General features: G+C 34.3%; 2 protein-coding genes across 6 annotated transcripts; one reads left to right on the plus strand and one right to left on the minus strand.

Annotated features, from left to right (window-relative positions):
* On the minus strand, positions 1–3,134 carry LOC105166392 (sugar transport protein 7-like). Its single transcript, XM_011085732.2, has 4 exons — positions 2,896–3,134; positions 1,385–1,704; positions 667–1,293; positions 1–591 (listed from the first exon to the last, which is right to left on the minus strand). The coding sequence occupies exons 1-4, from the start codon at positions 3,038–3,040 to the stop codon at positions 184–186; spliced, it is 1,500 nt and encodes a 499-aa protein (XP_011084034.1). The 5' UTR covers positions 3,041–3,134; the 3' UTR covers positions 1–183.
* On the plus strand, positions 10,551–23,095 carry LOC105166393. Of its 5 annotated transcripts, none has more exons than XM_020695326.1 (10): positions 10,551–10,717; positions 14,078–14,326; positions 16,566–16,866; positions 16,960–17,108; positions 17,806–18,748; positions 19,067–19,158; positions 19,524–19,598; positions 20,105–20,166; positions 21,770–21,839; positions 21,978–23,095. In XM_020695326.1, exons 3-10 carry the CDS (start codon positions 16,737–16,739, stop codon positions 22,743–22,745), a joined length of 2,289 nt encoding a protein of 762 aa, XP_020550985.1. In that variant the 5' UTR covers positions 10,551–10,717; positions 14,078–14,326; positions 16,566–16,736; the 3' UTR covers positions 22,746–23,095. The 5 variants fall into 5 exon arrangements, with proteins under 5 accessions (XP_020550985.1, XP_020550983.1, XP_020550984.1 ...); XM_020695324.1 differs by having other exon boundaries at positions 14,198–14,326; XM_020695325.1 differs by having other exon boundaries at positions 14,198–14,326; positions 16,726–16,866.

The following is a 23,284-nucleotide window of genomic DNA, read 5'->3' on the forward strand; positions in this document are numbered from 1 at the left end:
TTGCAAGCGTAACCGAACATCTCTCGTTATTAATGATTCAATTGAAACAACCTTAACTTGAGTATGTATACATATTCTAAGCAGTAGTACAGACAAATTTCCTGATTAAGCAAAGAACTAATGATTTCAAGAATTTCGATAGGTACAACAAAGTAAGTGAAGTTTCAAGAGAGAACCTATAGCCTATAGCACAATCCTTTTCCAGAACCAGTGTTTCTTCCACAAGAAAACCATCTCCTCAATGGGAACGCCTTTCGTCTCGGGTAAGAAGAAGTAGACGAAGATAGTCATGACCGTAATCCAGCCAGCGAAGAAGAGGAAAATTCCAAACTTGAAAGCACACAGCAGGGAGAGGAAGGATTGGCCTATTATGAACGTGAAGAAGAGGTTAACCGCCACTGTTATGCTCTGACCCGCTGATCGTACCTCTAATGGGAATATCTCGCTCGGCACCGTCCACCCTAGTGGCCCCCAAGACCACCCGAAAGCTACGACGAATAGGCAGATGACCACCACAACTAGCACTGAGAACGCCTTGGAGAGTTCCTGGTCACCGTGGAATTTTAGCCCCAGTATGATTGAGACTATCACCTGTGTTTGATGGATGAGTTAAATCGTCAATCCAAGAGCAGATATATAAGAAACAAAGAACAGTTTGTTTGTTACCTGACAAATAATCATTTGTATTCCTCCACTAATCAGCAGAGCTCTGCGGCCCAACTTATCAACCGTTGCGATGGAAATAAAGGTGGACGAAGCAAGAACAGCGCCCGTTAAGGCTGAGGAGTAGAGAGAAGCGTTCCCTCCGAATCCCATGCTCTGGAATAGCACTGGTGCATAGAAAAGAATAGAGTTTATGCCTGTGAGTATTTGAAAAGTCGGCATGAAGATGGCCATCACGAGCACCGGACGGTTCCGTCTCTCAAGGATGTTTCTGAAAGGATGCTCAACTGTTTTTGCAAGCTCACTTGCATCAATTATGTCCTGCAGCTCAGCATGCACGTCGGTTGTGCCTCTGATCTTCTCTAATACCTCTTTACCCTTCTTTTCAAATCCTCTTTCAATTAAGCTGTTTGGTGTTTCGGGCAGTAGGATTCCGCCTACCGTCATCAGCGTAGCCGGTACTGCTGCAAGCCCAAGAGAGAGTCTCCACCCCCATGGCTGGAGCTTCTCCGTCCCATAATTTATCATGTTTGCAGTGAATATCCCTAGTGTTGTTGCCAATTGGAACATCATATTCAGGGCCCCTCTAAGATGAGTTGGTGCCAGTTCTGACAAATACAGCGGAACTGCCTTTGGGAGCAGAGAAAAATGGAGCTAGCAGGTTACTCTAGTTTGCAAGACAAAACGCACCCCAAACAGAGAAAATCACAATTATATCTACCTGGTTGCCAAATCCAATGCCGAAACCAAGCATAATCCGACCTAAATTGAGCATGGGAAGATTAACGGCAGAAGCATCAAGAGCTGCTCCAATCATGAAACTGATGCCACCAGCAATTATACTTCCACGACGGCCATAATTCCGTGTGATGGGCGACGCCACAAGTGACGCCACCAGACCAGCCAGATAAAGCGACGACGTGAATGCTGCTAGGCCCTGATTGTTGTACTTGCAGTAATTGTTCTCATGAGCATGCTTCTTGCTTCTGTACACTGTTGGGAAGAATTTCTTAAGAAATCCATCCATTGATGTAACCCCTCCTGTTCAACAATGCATAAATACTCCATCAGTTTCTCTGTTTTAGCCGTTCCATGCCACCATTTGAGTATTAAACTGTAGGGTATCACAAGAACATGTAGATATTTCACTTCATGGAATCATCATATATACATCTAATAATTTACAACACAATTTGAATCCCATTAGGCATTGACCAAGTTGGAAGCAATAATTTTTTTCCTTTCATTCATGCCCATATGGCTCGTTTGCGTATAATCCCTTGTTCCGTTGCCAGGTTTGTTGTCCCTGATAAAATCACGACGTAATACTTCTTTATCTCATGAAATGAGGGTTTATGGATCCAATTCTACTTAAATGGATAGATTCAATTATTTCTCGTACGGGTCAAAAAATCCTTATATCTACGCAACAAGATAGAAAACATTAAACGCTGGTCATCGATAGAAAATGTAGGATGCTGTTATGTTCAATCAACTTAAGCAAACTCAAGATAACTTACTGCATCAATCCAAAGACACGAGGCCGTATTGTATATCTTCTACTTCTAGTACTCCCCCCCACCTCACTCCAGTACCCCATATACACAAATACATGCACTTGTTTTCAGACAGAAGACAACTCTCTCCTTGCTTTTACATCTGTATTGATTAAGCTACTCCTGAAAAGTCAATATAGGCTGCACCAAACTCATTTGAGACTGTTCTTACAAATATTTACAACTTCTTCCTCAATTACATCGGATGAGTCGTTAAAGGGGTGTAATAGCTGCTACCTTTTTGATAAAATAAGTCGTGGAAAAAGTTGTAAGTTACGTAAGAGGAGTGTTAGAACACAAAAGTTAAAACCAAAAAAAAAGTTAAATCAAAGTTGGAATGTCCGAAAAAACAGCTTAATTTTTACAACTGCTTACAATTTTTAACTGAAATTAACATAATTTAAGTTCTTCAAAAGCAGAAGCAGTGGAACAAAAACACTTGTCTTCAGCTTATTTTCAAGAACAAACTGAAACATGGAGCCCAGAAGCAGTTGAAACTTTCATCATTCATTAATCATCATCACAGTCCAACACCTTCAGATGAATCATCTTCTGACTTTCTCTTCTACTGTTCATCTCCCAGTACCCTCATTATCCTTTCTTCTAACTTAGCCTATGCAGCTGAAAGAGCTAATAACTTGCACAAACACACATACAAGACAAGAAAAACAAGCACCTGAAATTCCAATATCATAGCCGAAGATTGAGCCACCGAGAGCGGCAACAAGACAGGCGACGATCACATACGCAGTGACTCTTCCCTTGTACTCGGCAGCCCTCTCCGTGGCCACTCCCGTTGGCCCGAACGACCCGCCCGCCATGGCAGCTGCCCTTTCCTCTCAAATATTCTTTGGCCTGAGGAGGAGGAGACGGTTGTTTTAACTATCTGAGTTCTGCAGCTCTGTACCACCACAGCAACAAGTCAATATATGTTGTACACCTCGCAATTGACTTATCATTAAGGTCGTGTTTGGCTCAAACTTATTTGAAATATTTTATAATATATTTTAAGAGTTTAAAGAGATTGTTTTATTTTAAAATAAACTCTTAAATTATTTGGGTCAACTAAAATATCGAGTGTTTTCTTTTTTCGTAATAAATTCTTCATATTATAATAAGGAATAATTACATGCATTTTTTTTAAGATTTAGTATAATTACTCGTAGGTTTGAAAAATTATATTTTGTATCGCTGAGGCTTGTTTTCATCTAATAAATAGGTCCATCTGTTAGTTAAAATATATTGAATTTGTTGATATTGTAACAAAAAAATAAATTAAAAGTAAAATTTACCTTCAATTGCCTTATTAATGACTTATTGCAAATCAAATAAAGGATAATTTGAGCATAAAAGTATTTATTTGGCTTATAATAAATCATTGGGGATTTAGGATTTTTTTGTTAAAATCATTAAATTTGATAAATTTTAACTAATTGAGGAACTTTATTTGTTAAATAGAGGCAAATTTTGAAGTATTAAATATAACTTTCTAAATCACAAGGAGTTTACGTGTAATTTATCAAACTTTAAGAAAAAAAAGTATAATTATTCCTTACAATAATGACCAAAAGAACTCGTCAAATTATTAAAATTTAAATCATATAAATGGGTATTTTTTCTTTAAGAAAAAATGACAATTAATGAATGATAAAAATAAAATATTAATGTAATTTATCGAAGTATTTTTGTCTATTGAATTTTAAGATTAAAAAACTTAAAAAGATCTTATAAAAGAATATGGGTTGAACTTATTTTTTTAAAAAATAATTTTTAAAAATTTTAAAATTTTGTAAACTCTTTTAAAAATATTTATCGAACAATATTATAGTATTCGTAAACACAAAATATCTTATAAATATTTTTAAAAAAATTGGGAACTTGGTCAAATAGCAATGATATGGACATGGACAAGTTGCATATATTTTTGTGATGCTGACAGTTTTGTATCAACGTATTGGAATGAGGTCCATTAGATGGGGGAAGGGGAACTATCATTTCCTTTTGACCTAATCCAACTCATATTGCATAACAAATTACTTGTTGGGATAATTATATTTTTTTTAAAAAATTTGATATAATCATACGTAGATATTTTATAATTTAAAAAATTATATTTAATACTTTTGAGGTTTGTTTTCGTTTAATAACTAAATATTTTTATTTGTTAAAATTAATCAATTTTACTAATATTAACAAAAAAGTTTAAAAAAAAATTATATTTACCCATGGTTGGTTTATTACTAATTTATTGCAAGTCAAATATTTTTTTTTATAATCAAATTATCCTTATATATTTCGGTGTGTTAATGCATGTGATGAGGTATATCTTCACCGTTTTAAGGGTAGTTTAATCGTAAAAAAATTGTTTGACCTGCAATAAATCAGTAATATATCAATCGAGACTAAATATCAATTTATTCAATTTTATTGTTATATCAATAAACTCAATAAATTTTATCTAATTGAGGGACTTATTTGTTAGACGAAAATAAATATCAAGATGCTAGATGCAATTTATCCCTCAATTGTATGATTATTAGGATTAATCACACTTAAATTCTATTTAAAAATATAAAATTCCACTTTCTCATATTTTTTTTTAAAAAGAATTACACTTAAACTCTCTTCGAAAAAGTTCATTGTTTAGACCTGACCCCATTTCATTAGAATTTGGATGAAAAATGATGACATTAGCAAAAAATATATATATATAAATTTTCAACTTTACTCATTAATGTTCCTATGTATAAAGGAATAAATATATGATGTTAACCTCACTCACTCCATATATATATAATATTTTATTTATTTCTAAGTACAAAAATATACATAAAAATATTAAACACGGGATAAAATTAAATATTTATGTATTTTGTTTTTTTTGCATACATCAATATTTTCCGTCCAAACTCTAATAGAAGGGGGTTAAGTGTAGACGGATAACTTTTGAATGGGATGTAAGTATAATTTCAAGAAAAAAAAATTGAGAAAAAAAGTTTAATTTCAAATTTTAGAAGGAGTATAAGTGTAATAAACCCAAATTATAATAATAGTATATGTTTATCACTTTTTGAAAATTGTACATGATTGCATAATAATTGATGCTCATCGGTAATCACATAATTGCTTGGGATTTACTTAGAATTATCTTGGATGCCCTCATTTCTAGGCAATTTAATGAGAACATATTTATTAAAAATCCGTAATACATGTGGGGATAACCCTACATCAATAATTAATCTATATTATGTTCAGTTAAATAATTAGAGCATCCTCCTCCTAAAATTTAATTTCTTCCCAAATTTTAAAAAAATTACATAAAACCCTTAAAATTTGTTATGATCTAACTGGACCCAATCAGTAATGACAGCAAGGGACTTTGCTGATGTGGGCAAAAAGAAATTGAATAAATATATATATATATTCCATTTTAGTTGACTAATTGAAATATTTGATAATTGTGTAACATTGATTAAAGTTTGACACAAATGCTGCAATATACTTCCCTAAAATTCCAAAAAAAAAAATACATATAAGGTCATTAATATAAATTTTGAAACTATAATTTCGGGGTGACTTATAATTTTATCCTCATATGGTAGCATCAATACTATGGTTTAATGAAATTTATCTCCCTGTGATTTTGTAAATAAGTAAATTACTCCCCTATGAAAAATAAAAGCAATTTATTTCCCTGTAATTTTCAAAATTAAGCAATTTACCTCCCTGACTAAGGATTATTCTGGAAACAAAGGTGAAAGAAGCGTTGGCTTCAACTTGGAGATAAAAACACTTCCTTCTTCCATGCGGCAACCAGCGACCATAAAAGTAGTAATCAAATCAGACGATTGCGGGATGAGGATAATAGAGTCTTTTTTAGGATAAGAAGGGGATTCAGCGGTTAACTAAACAGTACTTTGGAGAGATTTTTGGTTCTTGCCATCCATGCTCTAGAGATGTGGAACGAGGTACCAGATTTGTATCAATCAAGGTGGACGACGGCATGAACCAGACTCTTTTGCAGCCTTACACTGAGGAGGAAATCTGAAAAGCAGCCCTTCCGAATGACCCCTTTCAAACCCCCTGGTCCGAAAGATATGTCTTTGATTTTCTATCAATTCTATTGAAAAAATATTAAATCGGATGTCAGATCTTTTGTTCTTAACTTATAAATAATTGCATTCTTGACCCCTCACATAACAAAACTCAAATTGTGCTTATACCCAAATGCAGAAATTCTGAAAAGCTTTCTCAGTTTAGACCCATAAGTCTGTGCAATGTGATATACAAGATTGCCTCTAAGACAATTGCTAACAAAAAAAACCCCTCCTTGACCATATTATCTCTCAAAACCAATCTGTATTTGTACCCGGTCGTCTCACTTCTGATAACATTCTTATTGTTTACGAAATCAATAACTTCTTAGGACCAGATATGGGGGGATAAATGTCATTCAGACATCAAAATGGATATTAGTAAAGCGTATGACAAAGTAAAATGGTGTTTCCTTGAAAAGATGCTTGTTAAATTAGGCTTTGATCATTGCTTTGTTAGCTTGATTATTCCCTGTGTAACTATTGTTTCTTACTCATTTCTTTTGAATGGTGGTGAGTTTGGTTCCCTTTCCGCATCGAGAGGATTTCGTAAAGGAGACCCTCTTTCCCCTTATCTATTCTTGTTGTGTACAGAAACTTTTAGCTCATTGATATAAAATGCAGAACAAGCGGGGGAAATCAAAGGGGTCTCTGTCTGCAAGCGGGCGTCGAGCATGTCCCACCTATTATCTGCAAATGACACACAGATCTACTGCCAGGCTACTCATTCCTCTATCATCTCTATAAAAGAACATCTTGGAGACCTATGCTAAAGCATCCGGTCAGATGATTAACTACAACAAATCATCTATCGTCTTGAGTAAGAATTCCTCGGACACTTTGAAAGATACACTTCCAGCATTATTGGGGCTTCAAAGAGAGGATCAACAGAAGCTTTATCTAGTCTTACTAACAGTGGTGGGGTGATTAAAGAAAGGTGTTTTCTCCTACTTACGTGATAGGGTTTGGCAATGAATTAAAGGATGGTCCGAAAATAACTTATCTCAAGCAAGTAAAACTACCATGATACAATCAGCATTACAAGCCATACCCACTTTGCGATGAGCGTTTTCGCTCGTTAAAAGCTTTCAACTTGGCAATGCTTGCCAAACACCTGTGGTGATTACTAATGAAACCTCGATGTCTCTTGTCACAGGTTCTCAAGCCAAAAACACTATCCTTCCTCATCTCCTTCGGAAGCTAAAGTGGGTCACAAACCATCTCTAACTTAGCAGTCAATTATTAATTCTAAGGAGATCATCACAGTTGGCAGCAGATGGAGTGTTGGTTCTGGCACTTCAATTAAAATATGGAAAGATCTATGGTTGCCCTGTCCCGGTACCTTCAAACCTATCACCTCACCCTTGAAGGCCTTGACCAAACTGTTGTTGCAGCGATGATTGATCCAGATGCAAAGGAATAGGACAGACAAATCATTAAAAACATCTTCAACCCAGAGGATCATGATATGATACTCAAAATTCCCATAGGGTGAGAATCTTCCTAGATACTCGTTGTTGGCATTACGCACAGAATGGTCTCTTCTTGGTTTGCAGCGCATACTTCCTTGCATTTGAATTGCTAAACTCTTAATCTTCTAGTACACGGTCTAATGATTCTTTTAATGCTCGCTGGAAAACCATTTGGAATATAAAACTACCTCCTAAGTTACGTTTACTCGGTTTGAAACTTGCTTTAGATGCTTTCCTACATGTACTAATCTTGAATAGAGATTAAGGTCAATCTATTTCGCTGGCCCCTTTTGTGGAGAAATGTAAAGAAGCAAGAAGTTGCAAGATATGAAAGGCAGATGCCATAGCTGTATAATATTTCTTCATAACAGTGTACAACTCCAAGAAGGAGAAAAAAATTAGCAGAAAAAAGTTACAGAGATGAAACATGTGTCAAGCCTTTTAAGACTAAGGAGTTAACTAACAAGAATAGATTAACTCCCTTTAACTAATCCAACTAAACATACAAAAGAAGTGCGGGTGCGAGTGCAGTTAAATGCTATTGACACTCCATTCTAGCTATGGTAACGACAACAAGTGGACGAAGAAAAGCATCTTTTGAGATCTTCCATACTGGGTAATGCATCTGATCCAACACAACCTTGATGTCATGCACACTGAAAAAAATATGTTTGACAATATATTCAACACGATCATGGACATCAAGGACAAAACGAAGGATAATTTGAATGCAACAGGGATTTGATATTTTATTCCAAGCATAGGCTAGACTAAGCTTGATGCCACCAAGCTACATGAGTTAGAAAACGATGTTTCCATCATATTGTCCAACCTTGAGAGGATATTTTCTCCAACTCTTTTTTTGCCTTAATAGAGCACCTCATTGTTCACCTGTCGTATGAAGCTTGCGTAGAGGGGCCAGTGCAGTACAGGTGGATGTATTCATTTGAAAGGTTCCTATGTGAGTTGAAGAAAAAGGTGAAAATAAAGTACATGTCGAAGCATCAATTGTTGAGGCATACATTATCGAGGAAACCAACTTGTTTTCTTCACAGTACTTTGAGCTGGGCGTGCTATCCAAACAAAGCATGCCTCGTAGAAATGATGAGCGCACGAGTAGCGATAATGGTATCTAGGTGTCTACTTTTAAATACCCTGATTGGGCTAGTGGTGCATCAAAGAAGAAATGGCTAACGACACATCATAATAAAATATATTTGCATTTATCAAACTAATTATGCTCGATTTATATATAAGTTAATTAAAACCTCTTTAAAATTAATTTAATTAATAATCATACCAAATTGAAATACAAACAAAATTATCCAAACTTAATAATTATATAAATAAATTTTAACATTAATACATTTAATTCCTTATTTACATCCCTAACTGGTCCCATTTTTGGTATAACAAGTTAAAGAGCATTAAGTGTGGTACTAGGTAAGCATATTCAAGGCGCCATTTACAAGTTGCACATGGAGATGGAATAGTGGTAGGTGTGGCAGACGAGTCGAGCCGATCCGCGGTTTTTTTTTTATTTTAAATGTTCATATGTTTAATTTTATATTCAATACTTTATCAATTTATACTCAAAATTGACCATATATTATAATTACTAATTCAATATCATACATTTTATTTTAGATAATAATAAACTATGATACTTTTATTTATATATTTAATCTTTATACAAAAACAAATATAACAACAACTTAGTACATTATAATATTTTTGTAAAAATAACTTTTTTAATATGACACATATAAATTTTATGTTATATTTTAATATCTATTTGTAATCTCTTATATTTCTTTAAATTGACAAATCCTAACAATTAACTTATGATTCTTTATATCTATTTATGAGTTTTATATTTATGAAGATACATAATATGCATTTTGTCATTTATTTTCTTACTTATAAATTTACGTTAAACTTTTGTGATTTATATGAATTAATTTAAAGAGCATAATAATAATAATAATGTTAGTGATGATGATGATGGTTGAATAAGTTTAATTATTTTTATTTCTATTTTATTATATATATTTAATGAGATCAACAAGTTTAATCAATAATTTAATAAATTTTAATATTTTTTTAGAATAATTATTTAATATGATACATATAAATTTTATGTTATATTTTAATATCTATTTATAATCTCTTATACTTTTTTAAATTGACAAGTCCTAATAATTAACTTATAATTTTTTTTTCTAATATCTATTTATAAGGTTTATATTTATATCAAGATATATAGTATGCAATATATTTTATTACTTGTAAATTTATGTCAAAATTTGGTGATTCCTATGAATTGATCTAAAGATTTTATTATTATTGTTTTTGTTGTTGAATAATTTTAATTATTTTTATTATCATTTTACTATATATATATATATAATGAGATCAATCACTATTTTTTACTTCGATCTAAGATATTCGTTTCTTAAATACTTTTTGCATACAATAAGATTGACAACTTTTAAAAAATAACTTATGTTTATTTTTTTATTATATTAATAGCTATACAAAATTATGTGCAAGTATTTTGATAATTTAATGTATATATATTTTTTAAACTTTTGCTAATTATATCACTACTAATTAATTGGTAGTTTATATTTATAACAAAAAATTAAAATATTATACTATATATTTAATATTTTCTATGATTAAAATAATAATATATAGTATTTATTTATAACAATATAATTTTATTAAAAATATATTCTTTTTTTCTCTTTCTTTCTCACGTCACAACTCTTTCTTTCTTTCTCCCCCAAATCACGACCGACACTCACCTTTCTTTCTCCCCCAATCTAAATCCTAAAACTAGCCCTAAACCAACTATTGCAAGCCTCCAATCCATATACCAGGGAACGAGGAAGACGATTGCTGTTGTCGGTACTCAGGACTCGGCCAAGTAAGATCTTGAACAGGGTTGCTATTTCTTCTCGTATTCTTTCTCGTATTCTTGTTTTCTGTATATAATTTGTTTGTCTTTTGAATGTTTCTGGGTGTTTAAGGCTGTTGTTAGGAACAGTTGATGCTTATTATGGTTATGGGTGACTGAGTGGAATCATAAACTCTTCGAATTCGTGCATTGATTTGTTGTCTGCAATGAAGCGTCTGTGGAAATGGGTTTTCGTATTTGTTTGGAAGCTTCGATTTTGAGTTCAATTTGTTGGGGTTTCACTTCAAGAATTTCTTAACTGTTTAAAAATCTATGTGTTTTCGGAGTTTCTTGGTTTACTTGTCTTCGGGATTCGATGTGTGGTAGCTGCTGTGGTTTATATGTAAGATTTATGTGTTCTTCAGGTTTTCTCTTTCTATTTTTTATAGTTAGAAGTAAAGAAGAAAGTGAAAGATGGATTAAGATGATGGAGTGCTGTAGACAGCCTATCGGGCTTGGGCTGAGATTGAGCCAAAATAAAAAAAAAAAAATGAGCTCGCGCTAAATGGTCGAGTTCGGCTCGAGCTCCACTCATTTACACCCCTAGTTATGCACATTGCGCTCAACAAATTACAGCAAAACTATACTACTAAAATTAGGCCAAGCAACACCGAAAAAATTGCAGCACTTCTTATTTTTCTTCACTTGGTTTAATCGTAAGTTTGTTTAATTAGTTCTGATCTCTTAGTAATTTTAGAAAATGTGAAGTAGCAGCTCAAATTCACAAATTTCATGTGCATCATGCCAACGATCTAAGTATTATGAGGAAAATTGTTATGGAGCAAAATGTAAATATAAAGTAAGGCGACGATTCAGACCTCTTGGGCAACAAATAATTCCGGGAGGCAATGCAAGTTATGTTAATTGGGATGTAAGATACTAATATCTTTTATATTTATATTTATATTAGTTTAAAAATAGATAATTTTTTTATGTACAATTGCATAAACTGGGTGGATGCAATTTTTCAAGATGGACTGAATATGAAATGTCAAAAAGAATTGAAAATTGCACAAGGACGATATCTCAAGTTTTTACTCCCCTGAACATGGGCTAACAACTCTATCCGCACACAAAGCGTGTTGTTGTCTAATCCACAATTTAAAAATAGTTAGATGAGTTATAAACTCATTATCATGCCTATACAAAGAGCTTAATATGCTCTAGTATTCAGTTGGCATTAGATGACTCCCCATTGTCCGTAGTAAAAGTGAAATTATTTGAAGATGATTTTCCTAGAGAAGATTGCATTCCCAAATCTGATATCTTGTTTTGTATCTACATACTTAAACAATGAATCACATTATATTATATTAGTGAAAATAAGAATTCAGAAGTTGATGTAAGCATAAAGAATATTAATGACAGTTGTTATATTTTAAAGTTTCATAACTCTGTTAGTTTTTATTTGAATTATATATTAATGTATTTATAACTCCTTGTCTTCATACTTGCATATATATGTTACAATCTCATAACTTCTCATACAATAATACAAATTTTAGAAATAATATAACTCTCATTATTGTTATAAATATATATGTTACAATATGTAATTTTGATTATAATTATTGTGGTTACAAAGTAACAATCCATTAGTTGGATGTTTCAAATTTTAGAACTCCTACTTTCATCTCCCTATAAAATGAGCTTTTCTACTAAAAAATTGTCACACAATTACATCGTAAAAATTCTACACTTCTCTACTTAATATTGTTTCTATTCATTTTATACTTATATTTTGAAGGCAATTTTAGTTGTTAAGTTCATTAGTCTCATTGTGTACGTGCATACGGCAGGAGATCTTGTTGTGAGTTTTATGGGCTTTATCTTGGAGTAGTGACATATTGTTAGCACCTGACATAGTGAAGCATCACTGCTTTGGACAGCAACTTTGTCATGACTCCCAAAAGGCCTAGCATTCCTCTCTTATATTATATTATGTTTGTACATATAAATATTCATTTTATTCAATTCATTCTTTTGATTATTTGTTATCGATTATAGTAATTGACTAACTGTGTATTATTTGTGGATTTATAGGAACATAAATCAAATTTACAACAATAGTAACAATACAAATTAAAACTTGATATGAGGATTTGACTTCTAAATCACTTGTGTTCTTTCACCAGCCACAGTGTCATAAAAATTGAGTAATGCTTTTGTGCAGAAATTGAAGGATTATTATATTTTTCCCACTAAAATTAAGATTAGAAAAAGAAAAATTTAAATAAAAATGATTAAAGGAAATATGAACATAACAAAGCTGACAAAAATTAGGACATCTCTACTACATTTTGTGTACCAATTCTATTGGCATATGATGGTGGAATCTACAAAAAATAAATGTTCAATTAGTACACCAAGACTAGTGCTATGCATTTGACGACTTTAAATATATTTAGTGGACCATCCTGCATTTGAGGCTTAAATCTGCGCATTGTAGAGAACCTTACTCCACTTTGATTTCCAAGCCCACATTGTGGACCAAGAGAGCTGCCTCCATCCGCCTGCATCTCTTTCTTATCTCCAAGCTTGCCTCTGCTACCACGTCTTCCTCGACCTCCAAGCTTGCCTCTACCACCACTTTCTCCCCTGCCTCTGTCACCAATTTCATTAATTGAAATGATTGTGTGGGCACTAGCGGTTCTCTAAAAGAAGTAATTTCAGGTGCACTGCCACTTGCCTGGAATAAAGCTAACAAATGATTAGGGGTAAATTATATTTTTCCATCCGAACTATAACTGTTTTTTCACTTTGACATTGAAACTTTTTTCGTGTACCTTACCATCTCAACTTTGCGAATTTGCACTGTGCCATATACGACCTTTTTTTTTTGTTGATTTTCCTACTGAAAAAACATCACATGTTGTGCATATGTGGAAAATATCACATCACTCTTAAATATCACATGTTCACTGTATGCGATATTTTCTCAATAAAAAATTGGTTGGAAACAATTATAAATGGCAAAGTGCAAAATTTTGTAAATTTGAGATGGTAAGTTAATATAAAAAACAGTTTAGATGCCAAAGTGTAAAAAGGGTCATAATTTGTATGGCAAAATGTAATTAACCCAAGTATTAGTTGGTACGTAAGAGTGAAATTAGAAAACTATATAAAATACATTACCTTGATTGTTTTTCTTGGTTTTGTTGGACTTTTTCATGAGTTGTATCTCCATAATTGGAGGAATACTGAATGCTTCCTTTCTTTGTAACTCTGCTGGCCATACTTATTTCATCAATTTCTTTCTTTTAAGCTTTCTTGGTCTACTAGGTTGTTTTCTTAATGGAGAAGTAATTCATGTGATCATCATATTCATAGCATGCTGGTGATGATTGGGAATGGTCTCAACAAGATGTATTGTGCAGCTGTAAACAAGCTATACATGTTAACTGAATAGTAAGGGTTATCAAAGTCCCCTGACTCCTGTGTTCTATCAAGATTGCAGAAGTAGCGTGTGCACATAGGATTCCAGTCAAATCCCGTTCCCTACAAGTGAACACATTTTTTTCAAGTCAACAACCCATGAATTAGATCCTGAAGTGACTTCCCACAACCTATCAGTAGCAGGTAAGATTCAAAGTCTGTTTTCTCTTGGTACAATCCACCTTCTGTGGATTCTTGGACAAAAATTTCCATTATACTTGTTTATTCACTGTCTCTTTTGTTGAATTCTGCACATGAATTGTCCTTTCAAAGATTCTATCATGATAAAAATTTGACATTCTCTAGCTTTCATGTCGCACTTAGGCTTAGGTGACATAAGATACTTGCACCATTGATAAGGTGGAATATCCCTCTACCATTCAGGAGCTTATGTTGAAATAAACTTAATTTGATTCATTTTCTGGTTGAATCCCTCTAAAGTTGGTTGCTCCACACATCAAATCTTACAAGGTTTTGTCCTTGAACCTGAATTTAAAGCTAGCATACTAGTGTCTAACATAATACTTGTGATCTGGAAATGGCATGAGAGTTTGGAAGCTTGCAATTTTGTCTATCACTAATTAAAGTACATTTCATTAGGTCAGAATTCCCAAATAATGAAAAAAACAATTCGAGAACCAACTCCGCCTATCTATCACACTCACATTCAGCCACAGGCACAACCAAAAGGAAACATTTGATTGTTATCATCTCCACCAATTGCAAACATGAGTTGTCCACCAAAACGCCCTTCCGGAAAGCAAGCATTTAGGCTTATATAGGTCTACAACCCTCAATAAATTCCCTTTTCCATGCATCATACACAACAAACAACCTTTTGAATCTAGGTTGCCTATACAAAGGAAGGACCCTATACCTTAATAACTGCAGTGGAACCAAGGTTTGTTTTCAATATTATTTTGCAATAATTCCTCATTTTTTAACATAACTTGTGCATGTTTCCTTGAACAACCACAACAACTACAAATGTTAGAAAAGACAAAAAAATTTTGGAAATGAAAACACCAATATAATTCTTTGACATTGAATCGGACAATATATGAGACCATGGAAAATGAGTCCACAAAAACAAACAAACAGTCTAAACTTAATTAAATAGAAAAAACAAACAAAAATTAGGAATTGAGACCACCAAATAAACATTCTAACCAGAATTTCTAATTTCAACCAGTAATGAAAAGTATAACAAAAAAAAAAAAAAAACTGACTTTGAAAAATTTTGCTGCTTAAAATCTCCATCCCAAATGTTAATTGCTTAACATCATCTTTAACATTGAATCATTCAATCATAGTAGCTGCCTTGTTTTAAAGTGTAAAGTCTCAGATATTGGATTTTTTTCTCAAGTGACAGACAGGTCTTCTCTTCAACATCAACTCGACTTGCTATTGAAGTCTTTTTTCTTCTCCCCTCAATTTACAGAACTCGTAGTTTGTGAACCACAATTTTCTGTTTCATTTGACTAAAACAAGGCATGTTTGGGCTGATTTCTTTCCATATAAAGAGCACAAATCTTATGCGTCCATTAACCAAAAATATGTCAGTGCCACATTAGTCACACTCAAACAGTATTATTACCACTGTTTGATATACTTGAAGGATTATAAGTGTAATCAACCCTTCAACATATAAATGAATCTTTAGTTTCGATTCCACCCAACAAAACCGTTGATACCGAGAAGTTTAAGCAAACATTTGAGAAGATTCCATTTATATCCTTCAATGTCTCTCTCATTATGTTCCATATTTTCTCCTTTTAATTATAAGAGATCCACATCTATTTATAGATTCCCCAGTATTAGTCATCTAGTTCATGAATCAATCAGCATTAAGAATGTCAACGGGATAGGTTCAAGAGAAGTTTAACTGGACCAGAATTTTCTGCACTTATTTTAATTGGACCCAAAATCCACGTCAACTTGTCTTTGTACCTAGTACCCACCCCACCCCATGTCGCCTCCGCTACAGTTGGATCGAGAGTTGCCCTGTCCAACAGGTGTAACCCGAAAAATCCTATTAAATCTTCTTTTTTATTCAATTAATTATTATATTTTTTTTAAAAAAGATTATTATTTGAAATATTATTAAAATACTATTATATATTTTAAATATAATTATATGTAAATGAAAATAAATAAATTAAATATATTGGCAAAGATCATCCTGACAGAGGCTCGGGTCTGATTTTGTACGAAAACCCGAGATTCACATGGAATTCAATAGGGTTCTTATATAACTCACCTCCCGCTCCGGACTCAGTGCCACTCGTATGTCGTATCTTGTAGCAAAGCATCATGCACATGTGCAATACAAATTCCCTAACGTACAACATTACTTCTTACTCAACTCTGCACCAAATCGCAGACGGTCATTCCTCCAGTTTCCCAAACCCGTGGATTTCCTTTGGTCTCTCATTCTTGCATCCAGGCGAAGCAAAAGAATAAACCAAGAAAGAGCCTCGTGCACCGCCTTCCCCACACACTGTATTTTTACATACACCTGGTTTGTGTCTACATCCGTGCAGGACAATTATTCATGGGTGGGAAAAGTCGGAAAAAGTTGAATAAATCGAATAGCCGTCGCCCGAATTCCGGCAACCGCGCCCTTTTTGTTGAAGGTGGATTGTTGTCTGATTGGTCTGCCTTCAGTTCTCCTCCGTCCAGAGGTATGTGTCACACGCTGAGTTGTTTGGTTATTCACTAGGTTAATAATTGTTCATGGATACGTCTTATTTTATTTTAATGATTCTCTTGTTTAGGGAGGAAACACAATAATGGAGGAAGTAGGGATTCAAGATCTGGGGCTGGAAAAGGGACCAATTATGATTCGAAGTCCGGGTCAGTTTCGGGTCAGAGAAGCGATACTTACAAGAGTAGAGGGAATGCAATTTGTTACCTGTATCCCCAGGTATTTAGTTGTTTCGATTCACTGAAGTGGTTGATTTGACTACGATCTTTTTTGTTTTTGTTCTTTTCCAGCTTTGTTTGGTTCTATTTTTAAGGTTTCTTTCCTTTTGAGAGACAAATATCAATGTTTGTGTTTTTGATAGTTTGCAATATGTTTGTTTTGAATTTTGTATTAGTGTAAGATAGATAAAGAAAAGTTAAGACACACTTAACTGAGATGGGTTGAAAAAATATAGACAAATACTTAAGATTTGGGACAAAATGAAAACGCTGGTCAAGAAGATTTCCTTTTATTTTTAGGAAAAAAAAGTGTATTGGCTTGATACTTGCCATAGCTCTTGGACGTGAGTTTATAATTCTTTGTTGGTATGGTTTCTTTCTTTTTTGGACTTATTTGGATCACATGATGTGGTGATGGAGATTATAGGGATGGATGGTCTTTGTATTTGCTTACTTATTCTTTATTATGATTATAACAAATTACGATATAGTGAAGTGTTTTATCTAAATGAAATCCTGGACTCGTTTTGATGTAAGAAAGTGTTTCTTTTAAAGAAAAGGTTAACTCCATATTATGGTTCTTTTTGTTTGATCTTACTATGATAAAGTTTCTGGAAAATATTGCAATAAGTTGGATTATCTTGTTTAAAATGTTGCATTGACAAATTCTTTTTCTTTCTTTAATGGATGATTTCTAGGAAAATGCACCAATAGATGAAGGTGAAAATTGTGAGAACAATTTGGTTGTTTCAGAACCTGTAGTCTTGGTTGATTCAGAGAAGACTCCAATGGTTGCCTATATAGATGAAGAGCCTTGCAATGAATCTCGAAATGTGGAATATATATATGACTACACTACAAGCTTGATGCTGGATGAGAGCTCGCATAGAGGGTTGGGGTTCTATGATGAAGTGGAAGCAAGTCCTGATGTTATTGGATCCTCATCCAAAATGGAAGAGAAAGAGAGTGGTTCTGTTGCCTCATCTTCCTATGAGGAAGGTGATATGGGTTCTGATGACGATCTTGTTCACAGTGAAAATGCTGAAACGGGGGATGATCTGGTGGCTGAGATGTCGGATCTGGAGGAAAATCCAGGTTATCTGATAATAGGAGGCACAAAAATATATACTCATGATATCACTGACGAGGATGACAATGATGATGATGATAAAAGCTCGGGCTCTTCTGTCTCAGAAACTTGCTCTGCAACATCAGAGAGTGATGGCTTGTCATATAGTGGTTCAGACATTGATGATGAGGTTGCTGCAGATTATTTTGAGGGAATTGGTGGCATTGACAAGATTGTCAATGTTGATCAGCTGCTTGGACAGGTTTCTGATGTCTCTGGTGATGACACTGATTCTGTAGAGAGCTATGATGAAACACTGGAGAAGTTGGGTGGCATTGCCCTTCAGGAGGCATCAAGGGAGTATGGAATGAAAAATCCTGTATTTGGAAGAAAATATCGTACAAAATGTAAAAATTCAGTACCTGTTAAGTATGATGCATCATTTGCTATAGATGACCTAATGCTTGTTAAGGATCCAAGAACTGTTTCTGGGAAGAAGAAACATGTTGCTAGACTTCCACAGTCTTGGCCTGCTGAGGCTCGCAAAAGCAAAAAGTTTAGGAAAATACCAGGTAAGGTTCTTCTGCTATGTTTAGTTATCAAATAGTTGATTATTTCAAAGTTGTAATTCATTGGGATATAAACATGTTATGCTGTTACTTTATTTCAGTAAAGGAGTTCTTATTGTGCAAGTCCCGTTTGAATTTTCTTTCATCTTCACATAGTGGTGGTTGAATTTCGGAAAGTGTAAAGGATTCAAAGTCTCTGACCTTCGAAATTGTCCTTCACAGAGATTATTTTTGTGTCTCTATGCTCTTAATTATTTTACAATTTTTTACAATTTTGATAATTGGCTAGATGGCTTTAATGGCTGTACTTGGCAATTTCAGGAGAAAAAAAGAAACATCGTAAAGAAATGATTGCTGCAAAACGTCGGGATAGGATGATTCGCCGTGGTGTAGATCTTCAGAAGATAAATTTGGTAAGTGCTAAGTGCTAACTCCTAAGAAACTTATTTGACAACTAACTAGAGCTCTCATGTATCAGTTGCTGGCTGAGTACTTGAATTTGAGTGATTGTGTTTTGTTCAGTTTCTGGTTTTCTTTTATTACCTCCACTCCTCATGTTAATCGGCATGGCCATGGTTGGTCCATGTTTTGTCTCTAAACTTTTATATTCTCTTTCACAGAGCTTCTCTCAAATAAATGTTGTTCCTTTTGGAATTCATGCACGAAAAGGATCTGAAAACTGAACTTTGTTTATTCTTCTATATTTCCTCTAGTATAAATATATCACCTTGCTTTTTTAAATCTGAAATGACTGATGTAATCCTCTGTTGTATTATAGAAATTGCAGCAGATAGTTCTTGATGGTGTAGATATGTTCTCATTCCAGCCCATGCACCCACGTGATTGTTCTCAGGTATGGTTTGTGTTCTGAAGCTGGTGAACACATATAGCTCATTATCTGCCGAACCCCTCTTTTGCACACCCCATTCCCTCATTGAAAATTTTGATTTTTTTAATCCTTTTCATTTCTTATTTATTTATCTACATGTAACATATCTGAGATACCGCTAATTTTTTAACTTACTATAGTGATGGGCATCAAGAGGTGTTAATACATTTCTATGTATTACTGATGCAGACCTCATGTTTCACATTTTCATTGAATGAAAATGCCAAAATATCTGCATTTTATGCCTGCACTAAAAATGTTGGTTGATTCCTTTCTCTTTTCTTTAATTTATGATTTTGCCGAACTTTTAAGAATATAATTGTGAGAAATGACTCATGCAACTTAGAGAACATCTGAAGTTGAGATCTAAATATACTTTGTCAGTTTGTCTTAAGAGCGTTTCTAACATTATGTTCTAATTACATTTAATGTTCTGTCTCTTTTCTATAACCTTTGGTTTGGTTTTATAGGTGCGTAGATTAGCTGCCATTTATCGCTTGCAAAGTGGGTGTCAAGGGTCTGGTAAGAAGAGGTAAATTTTTTTATGCTCATATTTGTTCTCTGTGTATAGTGGTGAAGCTATAAAATTTGGTCGATGGGGGTAATGAATAATTTATAAAACTGTGTATGTATATTATGTTCTAAAATATTCTGCAATCCATTTATTCCTTCTATGATGTTTCTAATACAGTAGTCAATTTCATATTTCTTTGGGGTCTTACAGGAAAAATTGTTTTTTATCATTTGGTATCTGTTTTTCTTTGCTTTTCTTTTCTTTTAATAAATTTATCTACCTATTTTTTGCCATATTAAGAGTATTTTAATGGGGTATAAATAAATCCACGTAAACATTTTCTTCTCCCCTAGATGAAGTGTGGTGGTTGTGAGAATGAATTTTCATCCTCTGAAATATCCCTTCAAAAAGCTTTCAGGGATCTAGTCATACTTTAATTGTTACACATTTTTACAAAAGAAGTTATACATCTCTCAGCCTTTACATCAACAAAAATATGTATATATTTTACAAAATCCAATCATTTAATCAAGTTATATTATATTTATATATATCAATGTCTATATATATACATTTATATATTCCTCAATTACACATGAAAAAGTTTGATTTAACACTAGTAATAAAAAAATTTTCAACAAATCATTCAAACACGTTTGTTTCCACATACATTCTCCAATCCCACCACCAAGATACCATTTCCTGGAAACCAAGCTCCCCAAAAGTTATGAAACAAATACAGGTATATATAGTCTAATACAAAGAAGTCGGTACATATATCTGCTGCGACCATTTCCTCCTCAATGTTGGCAGAGAACCTGTTGTCCATAAGGTGGATCCAAGGATCTAGTATAATAAGTTTCTTGCCTTCAATGTTTTAAATTCAAACTAGGAGGCAAGGGGACTGATTTACTGAGCTCTGGATTCTAGGGTTATTGTCAAATGCCACTATCTTTTAAAGTCTATGATTAATTCACAGGAGGTAGGGAGGGATTTATTTCAGGTTCTGCTTTACTGGCTCAATTTTTGTGAGGAATTAATGGTGTTTTATTCTTTTCATATGTAGTTTACTAACTATGTTTCAAGGCGGCACTGGCAGTAGTTATGTAATCAATTATTATTATCGTTGTAAAAAGAGAAGTGCCTATCAGATGAGAGTCTAGTGTGTCCATGGAATGCACTTATAGTTTACGCAATTGCATTACCTTTGGGGAAATAGTATGCTGAATGATATTACTTCCTGGCATATGTATTTTATATGGTATTACCTGAGGAACAAAAGTTGTGTCTTTCAGGCCGCCATAAAGTTGTTGCCATGTATTCTGAAATGATTTTGTCGTGCTATGCATATCAGAATTTGACTTTCTAGCAAGTTTGCTTGTGTTCGGAAGGAAGGGAATGTGGGGTTGATTTGCATAGTTTGTTAGTCTCCCATGACTTGCTTGCATTATTTGCCAGTTCTCCATAGGTCAGGTTGTAGCTGGACTTACCTTGGGGGGTAATCATAAATGTTGATCATACATGTATGCAATCTTGTGCACTTCTTCATTTGGAAATCTAGCTTTCTGCAGCAATCATTGTGTATGAAACTTTAAATTGAACTTAGTGTTTTGTTTCTTAGATTTGTGATGGTGTCCCGAACACAACATACATCTATGCCGTCATCAACCGATAAAGTTCGCCTGGAGAAGGTATTGACAGAATAATCCACCCTCGATTGTAACCCACCCAACCCCCCACTTTTTATTTGTTTCAGAATCACCAAGTTTGTTCAAAATCCCTAGAAGTTGTACTGTTGCTTAACGAAGATATTGCTTTCTGAATTTCAGCTGATAGGAGACAACGAAGATGGTGATTTCTCAGTTGATGGAAAGCCTCTGAAAGTGGATACATATACTGCAAAGAACACAGCCAGAGTCGGCACTTACACCCCAATAGGTGCACAATCTTCCAGGAAACAATCGACTAAAAACTTGGCAACCTACCCTGCTAGCAAGGAATCAAAAAAGAAGAAAAGTGGGAAAATTGGTTCTTATGCTGCTCAACCCCTATCCTTTGTGTCGAGTGGTATAATGGATACTGAAACCATCGAGCTCAGAACCACTGAATCAAATGAGACGAAGGACACCTGCCACGAGAGCAAACTCGTATCTCACTCAATAGAATATAAGGCATTCGAGATACACACAACTGGCTTTGGCTCAAAAATGATGGCTAAGATGGGTTATATAGAAGGTACAGGCTTGGGAAAGGACGGTCAAGGTATGGCACAACCCATCGAAGTTTCCCAGAGGCCTAAATCGCTTGGATTGGGTGCAGAGGTTCCTGAAGCAAGTGGTAAATCATCAATCACACAATCTCGACCCAACTCAACTGGACGTAGTGCCAAGTCTTCTGGCACCAATGTTAAATCAGCAAAATCTGACAATCATAAATTTGGTTCTTTTGAGAAGCATACAAAGGGGTTTGGGTCAAAGATGATGGCAAAAATGGGATTTGTAGAAGGCATGGGACTGGGCAAGGACTCTCAGGGCATCGTCAACCCTTTACTTGCGGTGCGACGTCCAAAATCAATGGGATTGGGAGCTACAAGCTGAATGTTATAACTGTATCATATTCCATGCAGGGGAAGCCTCTTCCCCCTCCCCCCCCACCCATCTAATCTTATCTTTAGCTGTTAGCTGACATCTAAATGCGACATGTACGTTATGATAATAAGAGCATGATCCAGAGTTGGATGCATGTAGTTAGTAGCTTTCTATTTTTCGTGCTCTGCTCATCGATGAGGCAGTAAGGAAACGATCCTTAGATCTTCCAACCTTTTTGTTGATCGTTGTGTTGACTTCTTGGTTGCCTCTTGCAGCGTTATCGAGCTTTAGACATCTACAGCAATTTGCTGGTATTGTCCCCCGAGTTATATGAATGCGGCATTAAGGGCCTTGATACCGGCACTGGAATTGTAGTTTGAGGGCAATTTAGATATTGCAGCATTAATATTTCTCAAAATTAGTTAAGTGGGTTTCATGTCAGGTACTTTTCCCAATCCCATGTCCAAAATGTGTGCTTTGTGGGGGGGGGGGGGGGGGGGGGGGGTTTGGGTGGTGTTGGTTCTTAAATCTATTTGCTATGGAATTTA

The sequence above is a fragment of the Sesamum indicum genome, linkage group LG7 (genome assembly GCF_000512975.1).
Source record: "Sesamum indicum cultivar Zhongzhi No. 13 linkage group LG7, S_indicum_v1.0, whole genome shotgun sequence".
NCBI lineage: Eukaryota > Viridiplantae > Streptophyta > Magnoliopsida > Lamiales > Pedaliaceae > Sesamum > Sesamum indicum.

Bases quoted from the DNA above. Each gene is read 5' to 3' on its own strand.
- LOC105166392 (XM_011085732.2), bottom strand. From the start codon at position 3,040: ATGGCGGGCGGGTCGTTCGGGCCAACGGGAGTGGCCACGGAGAGGGCT. The intron at 1,294-1,384 runs GTAGATATAATT...CTGCTCCCAAAG, and splicing joins GCATTGGATTTGGCAACCAG to GCAGTTCCGCTGTATTTGTC. The intron at 592-666 runs GTAACAAACAAA...CATCAAACACAG, and splicing joins TACAAATGATTATTTGTCAG to GTGATAGTCTCAATCATACT.
- LOC105166393 (XM_020695326.1), top strand. From the start codon at position 16,737: ATGGGTGGGAAAAGTCGGAAAAAGTTGAATAAATCGAATAGCCGTCGC. The intron at 16,867-16,959 runs GTATGTGTCACA...TCTCTTGTTTAG, and splicing joins CAGTTCTCCTCCGTCCAGAG to GGAGGAAACACAATAATGGA. The intron at 19,159-19,523 runs GTAAGTGCTAAG...GTTGTATTATAG, and splicing joins ATCTTCAGAAGATAAATTTG to AAATTGCAGCAGATAGTTCT.